Raw genomic sequence first — 18888 nt, 5'->3', positions numbered from 1 at the left:
AGACCAGGGCTCGAACCCGTGTCCCCTGCATTGGCAGGCGGATTCTTAACCACTGCGCCACCAGGGAAGCACAAATCTTTTGATTTTTAAAAAGATGAGGCAGATATCTGGCTCTTCAACTGAAACAGTGTTAAATATTGAGTCAGTTTTTCAAACAAACAAAACATGCCTACAGACTGAATTTGGTGAAGCCACCGTCAGTTTGCGAACTTTGGCACTCTTTCAACATTCAATGAAATAAGCAGCCCAAAGAACTGGGTGATTTATGTGTGAATCAAGAACTAAAATACTTATATTAATTTATTCAACAAGTAATTATTGAACTCCTGCTAAGGGCCAAGGGGTACAGTAGTATTAATGAGAGGACATGTCCCCAAACACAGAACTATACTGCAGTGTCATATCATGTTAGAATGTAGTAAACTGCATTCATCCAAAGTAGTATTCTGAGATTCTATTCCATATTCTTTGAGAAGTTCAGTTTAATGCAAACATTTGTGAAGTACCTACTATATTCAGGTACTGTGCTAAAAGCTTGGGGAGGGGGGTAAAAATGAGCAAGACCAATATTATCCTCAAATATTATTTACAGGCTAATGAAGAAGAGAAACACCTAAGTAGATAATTTCAATTTAACAAGGCAAGTGCTAGGCCAGAGGTGTGCATGGGGGACTATGCCAGAACAGAAGAGGGATAATAAGAGCAACTGGAGATTCAAGGAAAGTTTTCTGGAGAAGTTTTGACAATGGTATGATATCTGAAGGGTGAAAAAGAGTAAGCTAGATGGGAAGGGCATGCCAAGAAGAGAGAACATCATGAGAAAATTCACAGAGGCATGAAACAGCATGGTGCCTGCCAGAGACTTTTAGGCAATTCAGCATTACTAAAGGTTGAAGCACAAGGCAATGAATGCCAGAAGATGAAGCTAGAACTGTTCACAACAGCCAAAATATGGAAACAACCTAAATGTCCATCGAAAGATGAATGGATAAAGAAGATGTTGTACATATATACAATGGAATACTGCTCAGCCATAAAAAAGAATGAAATAATGCCATTTGCAGCAACATGGATGCAACTAGAGATTATCATACTAAGTAAAGTAAGTCAGAAAGAGAAAGACAAATACCATATGATATCACTTATATGTGGAATCTAAAGTATGACACAAATGAACCTATCTACAAAACAGAAACAGACTCACAGACATAGAGAACAGACTTGTGGTTACCAAGGGGGAGGAGGGAGGGAGAGGGATGGACTGGGACTCTGGGGTTGGTAGATGCAAACTATTACATATAGAATAGATAAACAACAAGGTCCTAATGTATAGCACAGGGAACTATATTCAATATCCTGTGATAAACCATAATGAAAAAGAATATAAAAAAAGAATGTCTGTATGTGTATAACTGAGTAACTTTGTGTACAGCAGAGATTGGCACAGCATTGTAAATCAACTATACTTCAATAAAAATTTTTTTTTTAAAAAAAGGAAGAAGCTAGAGAGTTAAATAAGGGTCTGAAAAGCAAAGCATGCAATGCTAATAAGCTTGAGCTTGATTCTGTAGGTAGGGAAAAATCTCCTAAGATTTGATTGCATTCAAAGTAGTCTTGCAGAGCAATGAAGGAGGGTGGTACTAATTTCCTATGGAGAAATTGGAGACAGTATGTAGACTATAGATCACTGACTTATGATATAAAATATTGTTATTCTTTGGAAAGAAGTGCTAATCTAATTGATACTTTGTTCTTTCACAGATAGCTTTTAAAAAACTTGAATGATATTTGACCAAGATTTCAAAAATCAAATTACATTTACATCCCTGAAGATCACTGAAAACCTTTGATTTCTTAACTGAGGGGAGGGGTTGGAATGGACAGGGATGAGAAGAGACATGGAAAGAAACGGCTCAGAAATTTTCTACTTTAAAAAAAATCTCCTAGGGCTTCCCTGGTGGCGCAGTGGTTGAGAGTCTGCCTGCCAATGCAGGGGACACGGGTTCGAGCCCTGGTCTGGGAAGATCCCACATGCCGCAGAGCGGCTGGGCCCGTGAGCCACAATTGCTGAGCCTGCGCATCTGGAGCCTGTGCTCCGCAACAGGAGAGGCCGTGATAGTGAGAGGCCCGCACACCGCGATGAAGAGTGGCCCCCGCTTGCTGCAACTAGAGAAAGCCCTCGCACAGAAACGAAGACCCAACACAGCCATAAATAAATAAATAAATAAATAAGTAAAATTAAAAAAAAAAAAAATCTCCTAGATCTTTGATTGACCACACATGCCAAAATTTCTAATAAAAAGCATATTTTAATATAATTCTTTGAATTCTCAAGAAAAGCCCCTTAAGAAGGAAAAATGATGAAAAATGAAGATGGAAATGAAGTACTCTTTGAATGGTTTTAGTTTTTTAGAAATAATCTGCTTGCTTCTTCAACTGCTAGGTCATAAACTAGGCTAAAAGCTAAAAGTCATGTAGGCTGCCATCCAAGTCCCAGTCCCATGGCAAACGAAGATGGTTTGGTTCAATATTGACAAGCTATTCCTAATCTAGGCAGAAAGGCAGTATAATTCGAGGCCAGGTAGATGGATTTGTGGAGTCATATAGTCCTTTGTTTGAGTCCCAGCTTTGTGACATTAGACCAGTTACTTTGGTTACTTAACTGCTGTGTACCGTAATTTAAACACCTGAAAATAGACATAACAACACCTGCCTTGTGTGGCTATCATAAAATTGAAATAATATAATGAAAAGAAAGTACTTGATACAGTACCTGGCATATCATAGCCATGTAGTCATCAATAAATACTAATTATTACTATATAACTATTTCAATTGTTTTTCCAAAGAAAGCATTAAGAAACTTTGAAAATATGTATTCAAATTTGCCAACAGCTTTGGCAAGATTTACCATCAACATGGTAATAGGCTCATTAAAAAGAATTCAGAAAAAAAAGAAGATAATATCTCTTGATCTGTTTATATTCAAGATATTCTAAATAGTTTCATTTACCTCAAAACTCTCAATACAACACCATGCATAGGTTGCTGAAATGCCTCAATTCACCTACACAAGTAAAAAGTGGGGGCAACAATTCTGTAACAACAAAATAATACAGAAGACTAACATTAAAATAGATATCAAGGTCACCTGACACATCTGTAACAACCGTTTCAATATTAGCATTATGTTTTAGCTCATGTGAATGTTTAAACAAAAACCTCTCTACAACTTTATCCTTTCTATAGTCTGTATATCTGTAGTTTTCTTTAGCAAGTTTCCTTTGTTCACATGGCAAAGCATGTGAGCGTTTACCATCATTTCCTTCCCCTTTTGCATTACTCACTTCTCTTGCCCTCTGATTCACTTGTCTGCCTAATTTCCTTTCTTATTTCACTTCCCCATCTTCCACTTCTTTCCATTGTATAAATATTGAAAACTATGAATAACTGAGTCACTGTTCACTGCATATTTGGAGGAAAAGCAAAAGAACATACTTATTTTAAAAATGAACTTACTTCTAAGTACTTTCTATATGGCTATATCATTTTCAAATTGACACCAAAATAATAAGAAACTAAGATGAAATTTTTAAGTACTAATATTAATAATATAATAATATAAGCTAGATTAACTACATCCCATAGCAAAAGAGTAAAAAACATTTTTAAGGTAAAAGTATCTCTGACAATTCATAAAGAGATATTAAACTTAAACATTATTTAAATATCATCATAAAAATTTTATGTCACAGAATTATAGAGATCACCTAATTCTCTGTTCCTCAAAATGTGGTCCACTGATACTAGACTCACTTTGGCAACTTGCTAATAATTCATATTTTTAACTCAAAGTCTTAGCCCAGACCAACTGAATCAGACCCTCAGGGAATGAAGCCCAGGATCTGCACTGTCAGCAAGTATCCCAAGTGACTGTCATTCACATTAAAGATTAAGAACTGCTAATATTGCTGAATTTCTCAAATGCCAATAAATAAACAGAGGACTCATGAGGTTTCATGCTTGAAAGTCCCATAAAATTACTTGTTCAACACCCAGCTTGTTAGGGACAATGGGAAGATTAACATTGTTAATCAGTGTCAGTGTTCTTCCTGCTACACCATGCTAATTAGACTTATTGGAACTCAAAGTTCAAAGAAAATTTAGAGAAATACAACAGAAATCTAAGCTACAGTTCTGAACAGTTGCTGGATTTAACCAAGTCCTTCCTATATTACATACTTCCTGCTTTCAGACCTGCTCTTTCCATATGGAAAAAACATAAATGGTATGCTCGGAAAGGAAACCGGAGTGGCTATTAGGCATCACTACATCATTTCATTTGAGGATTCATTCCACCAATAAATTAAAACAGTGAAGTTTAATTTCTGAGGCCCCAAGTGAATACCAGCATAGCACTTCTGCCAAACTTCCAGAAAAAAATCTAAGCAGTTAAGAAGGCAGGGGGAAAGGGTAGGAGGCAACATTCAAACTATGTATTTTAGTTTAATCATTTAAATAAATGCTCACAGATGCATCCAGAAGTGTTTGTTCCCTCATTGCTTCCTCTTGCCTTTGAGATTTCAGCTCTTGTTGGAGCCTTTCATTTTCAAGCACAATTACTTGTACCCTATTTTTCATTCCAGAGAGTTCCTCCTATAAAAAACAGAAACAAATAGCAAATACATTAAGCATTTTTTTCTTTTATTTTAAGAAATGCCACTTGTGGACAGCATACATTAAGCAAATTTAAGTAGTGCTTTTTTTTGTTGATTACTAGATGATCCAATATGATATAAAGCATGGAAGACTGATGCTGTCTATCCATTTTTGGAAATATTATAATTACATCTAGACAAGCAAAGAAACTCAAGCATTAGCTGACAAAGAGAAGGCTGAGGGAAGATAGTAGAGGACCTGCTAATGGCCATATCACAGGACTGTGTGGCTTCTGAGAATTTTTTGCAGGCTTACAGAAATGCTTTAATTAAAGGGTTTATCTAAAAGACTTTTAAGAATGAGGTAGACTGCTGAAAAATAAGGTAAGATATATTATTATTCTTGCTCCAATGCCAATAACTTGTTGAAAACGGACAGAGGACTAAATAGATAATAGAGGATGCTGAGATAGAAAGGCAAGGAAAGTTACAGTGAATATCTATGACCTGAGATAGAAAGGCAAGGAAAGTTACAATGAATATCTATGAACTGCTAGCCAGATGGAAGGAAATTATGAGTGAAATAGTTTGGTGGAGAGTTGTTAAAGAGTGTTTCCTTGGCCGTGCAGGGCATAATAAAAGAACTACCAGTATATAGCAATTAGAAAAGCTATCAAGTTGCATCTCACCCTGAAAAAATGTGAAAAATATCAATATATTGATGGTACAATACTTAACTTAATCTTCATTACCAGTATAATTGTGCAATTGTTTTTATTATACTGCTTGTGCAAAAAACTATTGCACAATATATGAAAATTCCATTCAATTATTTTATTCAGAAACAAAAAGCTGTAATTGAAAACTGTAATTAAACAAACATTGCATACTTCCAGTTGTTGGTCTGACATATAAGCAGCTTGGAAGACATCACTCCCATCTTCACAATAAGAAAAAAAGCTGAACAAACTGAAAAATCAACCACTCTTCTTAGATCCATCAGAGAATTAAGGTCACAGGGAAAACTATTATCCCTCAAAATGGAAAGACAGACACGCACTCCTGAGAACCACAACCTACCAGAGCAGAAACTTCTGGGGGGACCAGTGCCAGGGTAGAAAAATATATCAATAAAGTAATTGATGAAATGCTGGAAGCTTAGTGCAGACCAGTTTGAGTTAAAAACTCCAGAAGGACCCAGTCTCTGGGGGGAGGTGTCTCCTACACTTTTATATGACATTACCAGGTTCTTACAGCAAAGACTAGAGAACCCCCCCCACCCCGCTTCCTCCAGTAGGAGAGGAAAAGTAAACAAAAACCATTCTGTTCTTTTTAACCAGGCCTGCCTCAACAGAAACTATCTTACCAGAGCCTAAAAAACCTTTTTTGTTTCAGAACCTAAGTGACCTGGGGGAAGGGAAAAAAACAAACTCCAGCTTCCTAGTCTTGCCATCTCACTTAAGGGGAGGGGGAGACTGAGAAACACTTGTGAAGGACATAGCCAAGGGGCACACATAGCCAAGGGGCACAGGGTCACTAAAAGACTGAGACCTAATCATAGGACTACAAAATGCTCCCCATACTCCCATACCCTACCACCACATCAAAAGGGCTGTTATATCATAACAAGGGAATACACTAAAAGAACTGCACATCTCAGAATGTATTTAAGAAGAATTCTCGAGGGAAGCCCAAAGACAACAGCGGAGACAAAAACCAGGACACTAGAGGAAATTTTAGCCTCTGACACCTATACTAACAGCAAACAGTAAACACAGTCTATCTCCTACAACAAACAAAAAACCTCACACTAAATGCATATTTCCATCAGTTCCTTTTACTCAGTAGATCATGTGCAGCATTCAACAAAAAATAAGGCATACTAAAAGACTTAAAACACAGATGCAAGAGACTAAGCAAGCATAGAACCAGACTTTGATATAGCAGAGATGTTGGAATTATCAGATGGAGAGTTTAAAATAATTATGATTAACATGCTAAAGGGTCAAATGGAAAAAGTTGTCTACATGCAAGAACAGATGGGTAATGGAAACTACGAAAAAAATCAAAATGTTGGAAATCAAATGAAGATTGCCTTTGATGGGCTCATTAATAGACTGCACACAAACTTTTTTGGTCATGCCACGTGGCATGAAGGATCTTAGTTAACAACCAGGGATCGAACTTGCACCCCCTGCAGTGGAAGCACGAAGTCTTAATCACTGGACCACCAGGGAAGCCCCTAGACTGGACACAACCAAGGAAAGAATCAGTGAGCTTGAAGAACCGTCAACAGAAACTTCTCAAACTGAAATGCAAAGAAGAAAAAGAATGAAAAAGACAGAAGAGAATATCCAAGAATTGTGGAATAATGATAAAAGGAGAAGAAATATGTGAAGCAATAATGACTGAGAATTTCCCAAACTTAATTATAAGTACCAAACCACAGATCCAAGAAGCTCAGATAACACTGAGCAAGATAAAACTAAAAAATCCACACCCAGGCATAGCATATTCAAACTGCAGAAAATCAAAGACAAAGAGAAATTCTTTAAAGAAGTCAGAGAAAAAAAATACCCTTACCTATCAAGAAGCAATGATGAGAATTATATCAGCTACTCTTCAGAAACTATGCAAGCATGGATAGAGTGCAGTGGAATATTTAAAGTTTTGAAAGATAAAAACCCCACCAACCTAGAATTCTGTATTCAGTGATACCAACCTTCAAAAGTGAGGGAAAAATAAAGACTTTCTCAGATAACCAAAAATTAGGAAGTTTGTCTCTGGTAGACCTGCCTTGCAAGAAATGTTACAAGAAGTTCTTCAGAAAGTAGGAAATTTATTTAAGTTATAAACTCAGATCTACATAAAGAAAGAAAGAGCATTTGAGAAGGCATATATAGAGGTAAAGTAAAATCTTTTATTTTTCTTAATGTTAATTGATCTATCAGGTAACAGTTTGTTCAGTATCATATTAGCAATAGTGTATGTAGTGATCATAGCTTATGGATAATTGAAATGAATGACAGCAATGCATAAGGGTCAGGAGGGAGGAACTGGGAACACTGTTATAAGGAACTTTCCCAACACCTGAAGTGCTCATTGAAAGTAGACTTAGATTAGTGGTAACTGTAACTGCAAACTCAAGGACAACCACTTATAAAAGTTAAAAAAAAAAAGAAGTTCAATTGATATGCTAAGAGAGGAGAAAAATGCAATCATATAACATGGTCACTCAAAACCAGAGATGGCAGAAAATACTAGTGGAGGACAAAAAAAAGAAATAAAGAACAAGGGCAATGAATAGAAAACAGTAACAAATATGGTAGGTATGATAGATATCCAACTATATCAATAATCACATTAAACATCCATGATCTGACTATACCAATGAAAAGACAGACTGTCAGAAAAAATAAGACCCAAGTACATGTTGTCTACAAGATGCCTACTTTAAAATCTAAAGACACAGATACTTTAAAAGTAAAGGGATGGAGAAAGACATACTATGCTAACATAAATCAAAAGAAAGCTGGAGTAGCTGTATTAATTTCAGACAAAGCAGACTTCATACTAAGGAAAAAAATATAAGGGATAATAAAGAGGCATGACATATTGATAAACAGGTCAATTTTCCAAGAAGTCGTAATAATCCTAATGTGTGTGTGCCTAACAACAGAGCATCAAAATACATAAGGCAAAAACTGATAGAACTGTAAGGAGAAACAGATGTATCTACTATTTCAGTTGGAGATTTCAATACCCCTCTATCAGTAATTGACAGATCTGGCAGACTGGCAAAATATCAGTATGGACATAGTTGAACTGAACGGCACCCTTAATCAACTGGATCTAATTGACATTTATATACTACTTCATCCAACAACAACAAAATACACATTCTTCTCAAGCTAACACAGAACATTCACCAAGACATACCATATTCTGTGGCCTAAAACCATATGTTAACAAATTAAAAAGAACAGAAATCACAAAAAGTATGTTATCAGACCATAATGGAATTAAACTAGAAATCAATAACAGAAAGACAGCTGGAACACTCACAATATATGTGGTGGTTAAACAACACTCTTCTAAATATATACGGGTCAAGGACAAAGTCTCAAGAAATAAACTGAAAATATTTTGAACTAAACAAATTGAAAATACAAATCAAAATTTGTGAGATGCAACTAAATCAGGGATAAATATTAGAAAAGAATAAAGATTTCAAATCAATACTCTCAGGAAACTAAAACGAACAAACAACAACAAAAAAAACCAAATTAAATCCACAGTAAGCAGAAGAAAAGATAACAAAACTTAGGGTAGAAATAAATGAAATTAAAAACAGGAAATCAACAGAGAAAAGAAACAAAGCCAAAAGCTTGGTCATTGAAATGATCAATGAAATTGATTAGACTCTAGCCAGGCTAACTAAGAAAAAAAGAGAGAAGACACAGATTACTAATATCAAAAATGATACCACTACAGATCCTATGGACATTAAAAGAATAATAAAGGAACACTATGAACAACTGTATATCCATAATTTGATAACCTGGAGAAAATGAACCAATCCCTTGAAAGACACAATCTACCAAAACTCGCAAAAGGAGAAACAGTTAATCTGAATAGGCCTACATCTATTAAAGAAATTGAATAAATAATTAATAATCTTTCAAAACAGAAATCAGGAGAGAGGGGAAGATGGCGGAAGAGTAAGACGCGGAGATCACCTTCCTCCCCACAAATACATCAGAAATACATCTACACGTGGAACTGCTCCTATAGAACACCCACTGAACGCTGGCAGAAGACGTCAGACCTCCCAAAAGGCAAGAAACTCCCCACGTACCTGGGTAGGGCAAAAGAAAAAAGAAACAACAGAGACAAAAGAATAAGGACGCAACCTGCACCAGTGGGAGGGAGCTGTAAAGGAGGAAAGGTTTCCACACACTAGGGAGCCCCTTCACGGCAGAGACTGCGGGTGGCAGAGGGGGGAAGCTTCGGAGCCACGGAGGAGAGCACAGCCACAGGGGTGCAGAGGGCAAAGCGGAGAGATTCCCACACAGAGGGTCGGGGCCGACCAGCACTCACCAGTGCGAGAGGCTTGTCTGCTCACCCACTGGGGCGGGCGGGGGCTGGGAACTGAGGCTCGGGTCTTCGGTCTGATTGCAGGGAGAGGACTGGGGTTGGCAGCGTGAACACAGCCTGAAGGGGTTAGCGCACCACGGGGAGGGAGTCTGGGAAAAGGTCTGGAGCTGCCGAACAGGCAAGAGACTTTTTCTTGCCTCTTTGTTTCCTGGTGTGCGAGGAGGAAGGATTCAGAGCGCCGCCTAAACGAGCTCCAGAGACGGGCGTGAGCTGCGGCTATCAGCGCGGACCCCAGAGACGGGCATGAAACGCTAAGGCTGCTGCTGCCGCCACCAAGAAGCCTGTGTGGAAGCACAGGTCACAATCCACACAGCCCCTCCTGGGAGACTGTGCAGCCTGCCGCTTCCAGGCTCCCGTGATGCAGGGACAACTTTCCCGGGAGAACACACAGCGCTCCTCAGGCTGCTGCAACGTCACGCAGGCCTCTGCCGCCGCAGGCTCGCCCCGCAACCGTACCCTTCCCTCCCCCCGGCCTGAGTGAGCCAGAGCCCCAGAAGCAGCTGCTCCTTTAACCCCGTCCCGTCTGAGCGAAGAACAGAGGCCCTCAGGCGACCTACACACAAAGGCCGGTCCAAAGGCAAAGCTGAAACCGAGGAGCTGTGTGAACAGAGAAAGGGAAATTTCTCCCAGCAGCCTCAGAAGCAGAGGATTAAAGCTCCACAAACAACTTGATGTACCTGCATCTGTGGAATACCTGAATAGACAATGAACCATCCCAAATTGAGGAGGTGGACTTTGGGAGCAAGATATATTATTTTTTCCCTTTTCCTCTTTTTGTGAGTGTGTATGTGTATGCTTCTGTGTGAGATTTTGTCTGTATAGCTTTGCTTTCACCATTTGTCCTAGGGTTCTGCCCGTCCATTTTTTGTTTGTTTGTTTTTTTTTACTTAAAAAAAATTTTTTTTCAATAATTATTTTTTATTTTTTTATTTTAATAACTTTATGTTATTTTACCCTCTTTCTTTTTATTCTTTCTATTTTTCTCCCTTTTATTCTGAGCCGTGTGGATGAAAGGCTCTTGGTGCTCCAGGCAGACATCAGGGCTGTGCCTCTGAGGTGGGAGAGCCAACTTCAGGACACTGGTCCACAAGAGACCTCCCAGCTCCACGTAATACCAAACGATGAAAATCTCCCGGAGATCTCCAACTCAACACCAAGACCCAGCTTCACTCAATGACCAGCAAGCTACAGTGCTGGACACCCTATGCCAAACAACTAGCAAGACAGGAACACAGCCCCATCCATTAGCAGAGAGGCTGCCTAAAATAATAATAAGGCCACAGACACGCCAAAACACATGAGCAGACGTGGAACTGCCCACCAGAAAGACAAGATCCAGCCTCATCCACCAGAACACAGGCACTAGTCCCCTCCACCAGGAAGCCTACACAACCCATTGAACCAACCTTAGCCACTGGGGACAGATACTAAAAACAACAGAAACTATGAACCTGCAGCCTGCAAAAAGGAGACCCCAAACACAGTAAGATAAGCAAAATGAGAAGACAGAAAAACACACAACAGATGAAGGAGAAAGTAAAAACACACCAGACCTAACAAATGAAGAGGAAATAGGCAGTCTACCTGAAAAAGAATTCAGAATAATGATAGTAAAGATGATCCAAAATCTTGGAAATAGAATAGACAAAATGCAAGAAACATTTAACAAGGACCTAGAAGAACTAAAGAGGAACCAAGCAATGATGAAAAACACAATAAATGAAATTAAAAATACTCTAGAAGGGATCAATAGCAGAATAACTGAGGCAGAAGAACGGATAAGTGACCTGGAAGATAAAATAGTGGAAATAACTACTGCAGAGCAGAATAAAGAAAAAAGAATGAAAAGAACTGAGGACAGTCCCAGAGACCTCTGGGACAACATTAAACGCACCAACATTCGAATTATAGGGGTCTCAGAAGAAGAAGAGAAAAAGAAAGGGACTGAGAAAATATTTGAAAAGATTATAGTTGAAAACTTCCCTAATATGGGAATGGAAATAATTATGTCCTGGAACCACACAGAGTCCCACACAGGATAAATCCAAGGAAAAACACGCCAAGACACATATTAATCAAACTATCAAAAATTAAATATAAAGAAAACATATTCAAAGCAGCAAGGGAAAAACAACAAATAACACACAAGGGAATCCCCATAAGGTTAACAGCTAATCTTTCAGCAGAAACTCTGCAAGCCAGAAGGGAGTGGCATGACATATTTAAAGTGATGAAGGAGAAAACCCTACAACCAAGATTACTCTATCCAGCAAGGATCTCCTTCAGATTTGATGGAGAAATTAAAACCTTTACAGACAAGCAAAAGGTGAGAGTTCAGCACCACCAACCAGCTTTACAACAAATGCTAAAGGAAATTTTCTAGGCAAGAAACACTAGAGAAGGAAAACACCTACAATAACAAATCCAAAACATTTAAGAAAAAGGGAATAGGAACATACATATCGATAATTACCTTAAATGTAAATGGATTAAATGCTCCCACCAAAAGACACAGACTGCCTGAATATACACAAAAACAAGACCCGTATATATGCTGTCAACAACAGACCCACTTCAGACCTAGGGACACATACAGACTGAAAGTGAGGGGATGGAAAAAGATATTACATGCAAATGGAAATCAAAAGAAAGCTGGAGTAGCAATACTCATATCAGAAAAAATAGACTTTAAAATAAAGACTATTACAAGAGACAAAGAAGGACACTATATAATGATCAAGGGATCAATTCAAGAAGATATAACAATTGTAAATATTTATGCACCCAACATAGGAGCACCTCAATACATAAGGCAAATACTAACAGCCATAAAAGGGGAAATCAACAGTAACACAATCATAGTAGGGGACTTTAACACCCCACTTTCACCAATGGACAGATCATCCAAAATGAAAATAAATAAGGAAACACAAGCTTTAAATGATACATTAAACAAGATGGACTTAATTGATATTTATAGGACAGTCCACCCAAAAACAACAGAATACACATTTTTCTCAAGTGCTCATGGAACATTCTCCAGGATAGATCATATCTTGGGTCACAAATCAAGCCTTGGTAAATTTAAGAAAATTGAAATCGTATCAAGTATCTTTTCCAACCACAACGTTATGAGATTAGATATCAATTACAGGAAAAGATCTGTAAAAAATACAAACACATGGAGGCTACACAATACACTACTTAATAACGAAGTGATCGCTGATGAAATTAAATGGGAAATCAAAAAATACCTAGAAACAAATGACAATGGAGACACGACGACCCAAAACCTATGGGATGCAGCAAAAGCAGTTCTAAGAGGGAAGTTTATAGCAATACAAGCCTCCCTCAAGAAACAGGAAACATCTCGAATAAACAACCTAAACTTGCACCTAAAGCAATTAGAGAAAGAAGAACAAAAAACCCCCAAAGTTAGCAGAAGGAAAGAAGTCATAAAAATCAGATCAGAAATAAATGAAAAAGAAATGAAGGAAACAATAGCAAAGAACAAAAAAACTAAAAGATGGTTCTTTGAGAAGATAAACAAAATTGATAAACCATTAGCCAGACTCATCAAGAAAAAAAGGGAGAAGACTCAAATCAATAGAATTAGAAATGAAAAAGGAGAAGTAACAACTGACACTGCAGAAATACAAAAGATCATGAGAGATTACTACAAGCAACTCTATGCCAAGAAAATGGACAACCTGGAAGAAATGGACAGATTCTTAGAAAGGCACAACCTGCCGAGACTGAACCAGGAAGAAATAGAAAATATGAACAGACCAATCACAAGCACTGAAATTGAAACTGTGATTAAAAATCTTCCAACAAACAAAAGCCCAGGACCAGATGGCTTTACAGGCAAATTCTATCAAACATTTAGAGAAGAGCTAACACCTATCCTTCTCAAACTCTTCCAAAATATAGCAGAGGGAGGAACACTCCCAAACTCATTCTACGAGGCCACCATCACCCTGATACCAAAACCAGACAAAGATGTCACAAAGAAAGAAAACTACAGGCCAATATCACTGATGAACATAGATGCAAAAATCCTCAACAAAATACTAGCAAACAGAATCCAACAGCACATTAAAAGGATCATACACCATGATCAAGTGGGGTTTACTCCAGGAATGCAAGGATTCTTCAATATACGCAAATCAATCAACGTGATACATCATATTAACAAATTGAAGGATAAAAACCATATGATCATCCCAATAGATGCAGAGAAAGCTTTTGAAAAATTCAACACCCTTTTATGATAAAAGCCCTCCAGAGAGTAGGCATAGAGGGAACTTTCCTCAACATAATTAAGGCCATATATGACAAACCCATAGCCAACATCGTTCTCAATGGTGAAAAACTGAAACCATTTCCACTAAGATCAGGAACAAGACAAGGTTGCCCACTCTCACCACTATTATTCAACATAGTTTGGGAAGTTTTAGCCACAGCAATCAGAGAAGAAAAAGAAATAAAAGGAATCCAAATCGGAAAAGAAGAAGTAAAGCTGTCACTGTTTGCAGATGACATGCTACTACACATAGAGAATCCTAAAGATGCTACCAGAAAACTCCTAGAGCTAATCAATGAATTTGGTAAAGTAGCAGGATACAAAATTAATGCACAGAAATCTCTTGCATTCCTATACACTAATGATGAGAAATCTGAAAATGAAATTAAGAAAACACTCCCATTTACCATTGCAACAAAAAGAATAAAATATCTAGGAATAAACCTACCTACAGAGACAAAAGACCTGTATGCAGAACATTATAAGACACTGATGAAAGGAATTAAAGATGATACAAATAGATGGAGAGATATACCATGTTCTTGGATTGGAAGAATCAACATTGTGAAAATGACTCTACTACCCAAAGCAATCTACAGATTCAATGTAATCCCTATCAAACTACCACTGGCATTTTTCACAGAACTAGAACAAAAAATTTCACAATCTGTATGGAAACACAAAAGACTCCGAATAGCCAAAGCAATCTTGAGAACGAAAAATGGAGCTGGAGGAATCAGGCTCCTTGACTTCAGACTATACTACAAAGCTACAGTAATCAAGACAGTATGGTACTGGCACAAAAACAGAAACATAGATCAATGGAACAGGATAGAAAGCCCAGAGATAAACCCATGCACATATGGTCACTTTATCTTTGATAAAGGAGGCAAGCATATACAGTGGAGAAAGACAGCCTCTTCAATAAGTGGTGCTGGGAAACCTGGACAGGTATATGTAAAAGTATGAAATTAGAACATTCCCTAACACCTTACACAAAAATAAACTCAAAATGGATTAAAGACCTAAATGTAAGGTCAGACACTATCAAACTCTTAGAGGAAAACATAGGCAGAACACTGTATGACATAAATCACAGCAAGATCCTTTTTGACCCAGCTCCTAGAGAAATGGAAATAAAAACAAAAATAAACAAATGTGACCTAATGAAACTTAAAAGCTTTTGCACCGCAGAGGAAACCATAAACAAGACCAAAAGACAACCCTCAGAATGGGAGAAAATATTTGCAAATGAAGCAACTGACAAAGGATTAATCTCCAAGATTCACAAGCAGCTCATGCAGCTCAATAACAAAAAAACAAACAACCCAATCCAAAAATGGGCAGAAGAGCTAAATAGACATTTCTCCAAAGAAGATATACAGATTGCCAACAGACACATGAAAGAATGCTCAACATCATTAATCATTAGAGAAATGCAAATCAAAACTACAATGAGATATCATCTCCCACCAGTCAGAATGGCCATCATCAAAAAATCTAGAAACAATAAATGCTGGAGAGGGTGTGGAGAAAAGGGAACACTCTTGCACTGTTGGTGGGAATGTAAATTGATACAGCCACTATGGAGAACAGTATGGAGGTTCCTTAAAAAACTAAAAATAGAACTACCATACAACCCAGCAATCCCACTATTGGGCATATACCCTGAGAAAACCATAATTCAAAAAGAGTCATGTACCAAAATGTTCACTGCAGCTCTATTTGCAATAGCCAGGACATGGAAGCAACCTAAATGTCCATCATCAGATGAATGGATAAAGAAGATGTGGCACGGGCTTCCCTGGTGGCGCAGTGGTTGAGAATCTGCCTGCTAATGCAGGGGACACGGGTTCGAGCCCTGGTCTGGGAAGATCCCACATGCCACGGAGCAGCTGGGCCCGTGAGCCACAACTACTGAGCCTGCGCGTCTGGAGCCTGTGCCCCGCAATGGGAGGGGCCGCGAAAGTGAAAGGCCCGCGCACCGCGATGAAGAGTGGTCCCCGCACCGCGATGAAGAGTGGCCCCCACTTGCCGCAACTAGAGAAAGCCCTCGCACAGAAACGAAGACCCAAAACAGCCAAAAATAAATAAATAAATAAATAAAGTAGCTATAAAATTTAAAAAAAAAAAAAAAAAAAAGAAGATGTGGCACATATATACAATGGAATATTACTCAGCCATAAAAAGAAACGAAATGGAGTTATTTGTAGTGAGGTGGATGGAGTTAGAGTCTGTCATACAGAGTGAAGTAAGTCATAAAGAGAAAAACAAATACAGTATGCTAACACATATATATGGAATCTAAGGGAAAAAAAAAAAAGGTCATGAAGAACCTAGTGGCAAGATGGGAATAAAGACACAGACCTACTAGAGAATGGACTTGAGGATATGGGGAGGGGGAAGGGTAAGATGTGACAAAGTGAGAGAGTGGCACGGACATATATACACTACCAAACGTAAAATAGATAGCTAGTGGGAAGCAACCGCATAGCACAGGGAGATCAGCTCTGTGCTTTGTGACCACCTCGAGGGGTGGGAGGGAGGGAGATGCAAGAGGGAAGAGGTATGGGAACATATGTATATGTATAACTGATTCACTCTGTTATAAAGCAGAAACTAACACACCATTGTAAAGCAATTATACTGCAATAAAGATGTTAAAAAAAAAAAAAAAACAGAAAGCACCAGGCCCAACATTGGTTCACTGGTGAATTCTGTTAAACATTTAAGGAACAAATGAGACCAATTCTGTAAAATATCTTCTATAAAATACCAGAGGAAATACTTCCTAACTTATTCTATGAAGTCAGCATTACCCTACTACCCAAACCGGGTGAGGACACTATAGGAATGAATAACTACAGATCAAAATATCTCATGAATACAGATGCAGAAATCCTCATCAAAATATTAGTGAATCAAATCCCACAATGTATAAAAAGAATTATACAACAGGACCAAATGGAATTTAATCTACCTATGCAAGTCTGGCTCAATATTTCAAAATCAAATAACATAATTCAACAAGCTAGGAAAAAAAATCATATGATCATATCAATAGATGCAAAAAAGGCAAGTAACAATATCCAGGAGCCATTCAAGGTAAAAACCTCAGTGAACTAGGAATAAAGGAAATACATCTTCAGTTTAATAAAGAACATCTACAGATAACCCACAGCTAACATTGTACTTCACGGTGAGACAATAGATGGTTTCCTACTAAGATCAAGAATAAGACAATGATGTCACCTCTCATCATTTCTATTCAACATCATGTTAGAAGTCCTAGGTAACACAATAAGGCAAGAAAAGAAAATAAAAGCTATAGAAGAAGAAATTTTTTAAAAAGACAGCTGTATTTGTCACAGATGACATTATTGTCTATGAAGAAAATCTCAAAGAATCAAAAAAAAAACTGCTAAAATAAGTGATTATAGCAAGGTTGCAGATTACAACGTTAATATACAAAAGCCAATTGTTTTCTTACATATTAGTAATGAGTAATTGGTATTTGAAATTAAAAACACAATACCATTTACATTAACACTGAAAAAAATGAAATACTCAGGTATAAACTGTACAAAATATGTATAAGATCTATAAGAATAAAACTGTAAAACTCTGATGAAGACATCAAGGAATATCTAAATAAATGGAGAGATATTCCATGTACATGGATAGGAAGATTCAATATTGTCAAAATATCACCTCCTCCTAACTTGATAGATTTCAATACAATCTCAATCAAAATTCCAGCATGTTACTTTGTAGATATTTACAAACTGATTTTAGAGTTTATATAAAGAGGCAAAAGACCCAGAACAGCCAACATGATATTGAAGGAAAAGAACAAAATTGGAAGATTGACACTACTAGACCTCAAGACTTACTATAAAGCTCCAATAATCAAGACAGTGTGGGACTTCCCTGGTGGCGCAGTGGTTAATAATCTACCTGCCAATGAAGGGGACATGGGTTCGAGCCCTGATCCGGGAAGATACCACATGCCACAGAGCAACTAAGCCAGTTCGCCACAACTACTCAGCCTGCACTGTACAGCTTGCGAGCCACAACTACTGAGCCTGTGTGCTACAACTACTGAAGCCTGCATGCCTAGAGCCTGTGCTCTGCAACAAGAGAAGCCACTGCAATGAGAAGCCCGTGCACCTCAATGAAGAGTAGCTCCTGCTTGCCGCAACTAGAGAAAGCCCATGTGCAGCAAAGAAGACCCAATGCAGCCAAAAATAAAGGAAAAATAAATAAATTTTTAAAAAAAGACAGTATGGTATTTGTGAAAGAACTGACCAATAGATCAATGACGTAGAATGGTGAGCCCAGAAATAGACTTACACAAGTACAGTTAGCTGATCTTTAACATGGAATAAGGGTAATTCAATGTAGATAGTCTTTTCAAAAAATGATGCTGAAACAGATGGATATCTACATAGAAAAACAAATTTAAATATATCTAGACACAGATATTATACCTTCACAAATATTAACTCAAAATGGAGCATAGATCTAAATGTAGAACACAAAAAAATCAAACAGCTAGAAGAAGAATAAGAGAAAATATTAATGATCTTGGGTTTCACAATATTTTTAGATATAACACCAAAAGCACAATTCCATGGAAAAAAAATTGATAAGTTGAACTTGATTAAAATTAAAAACTTCTGCTCTATGATGCTGTTAAGAAAATCAAAAGACAAGCCAAAATTGAGAGAAAAGAATTGCAAAAGACATATGTGATAAATGACTGGT

The 18888-nt window shown here is 37.7% G+C and overlaps 1 protein-coding gene across 8 annotated transcripts in view; it reads right to left on the bottom strand.

The window, feature by feature from the left end:
- SDCCAG8 (SHH signaling and ciliogenesis regulator SDCCAG8) overlaps positions 1–18888 on the bottom strand; it is a 268342-nt gene that overhangs the window by 221498 nt on the left and 27956 nt on the right. For all 8 annotated transcript variants that reach the window (XM_036863025.1, XM_036863052.1, XM_036863043.1 and 5 more), the window contains one exon: positions 4531–4656. In XM_036863025.1, coding sequence (XP_036718920.1) covers positions 4531–4656 — 126 coding nt within the window. The remainder of the gene's footprint in view (positions 1–4530; positions 4657–18888) is intronic.

The sequence above is a fragment of the Balaenoptera musculus genome, chromosome 1, assembly GCF_009873245.2.
Source record: "Balaenoptera musculus isolate JJ_BM4_2016_0621 chromosome 1, mBalMus1.pri.v3, whole genome shotgun sequence".
NCBI classification, from domain to species: Eukaryota; Metazoa; Chordata; class Mammalia; order Artiodactyla; family Balaenopteridae; genus Balaenoptera; species Balaenoptera musculus.
Note: the sequence above shows the minus strand (reverse complement) of the source record. Positions and strands in the feature narration are given on the sequence as shown.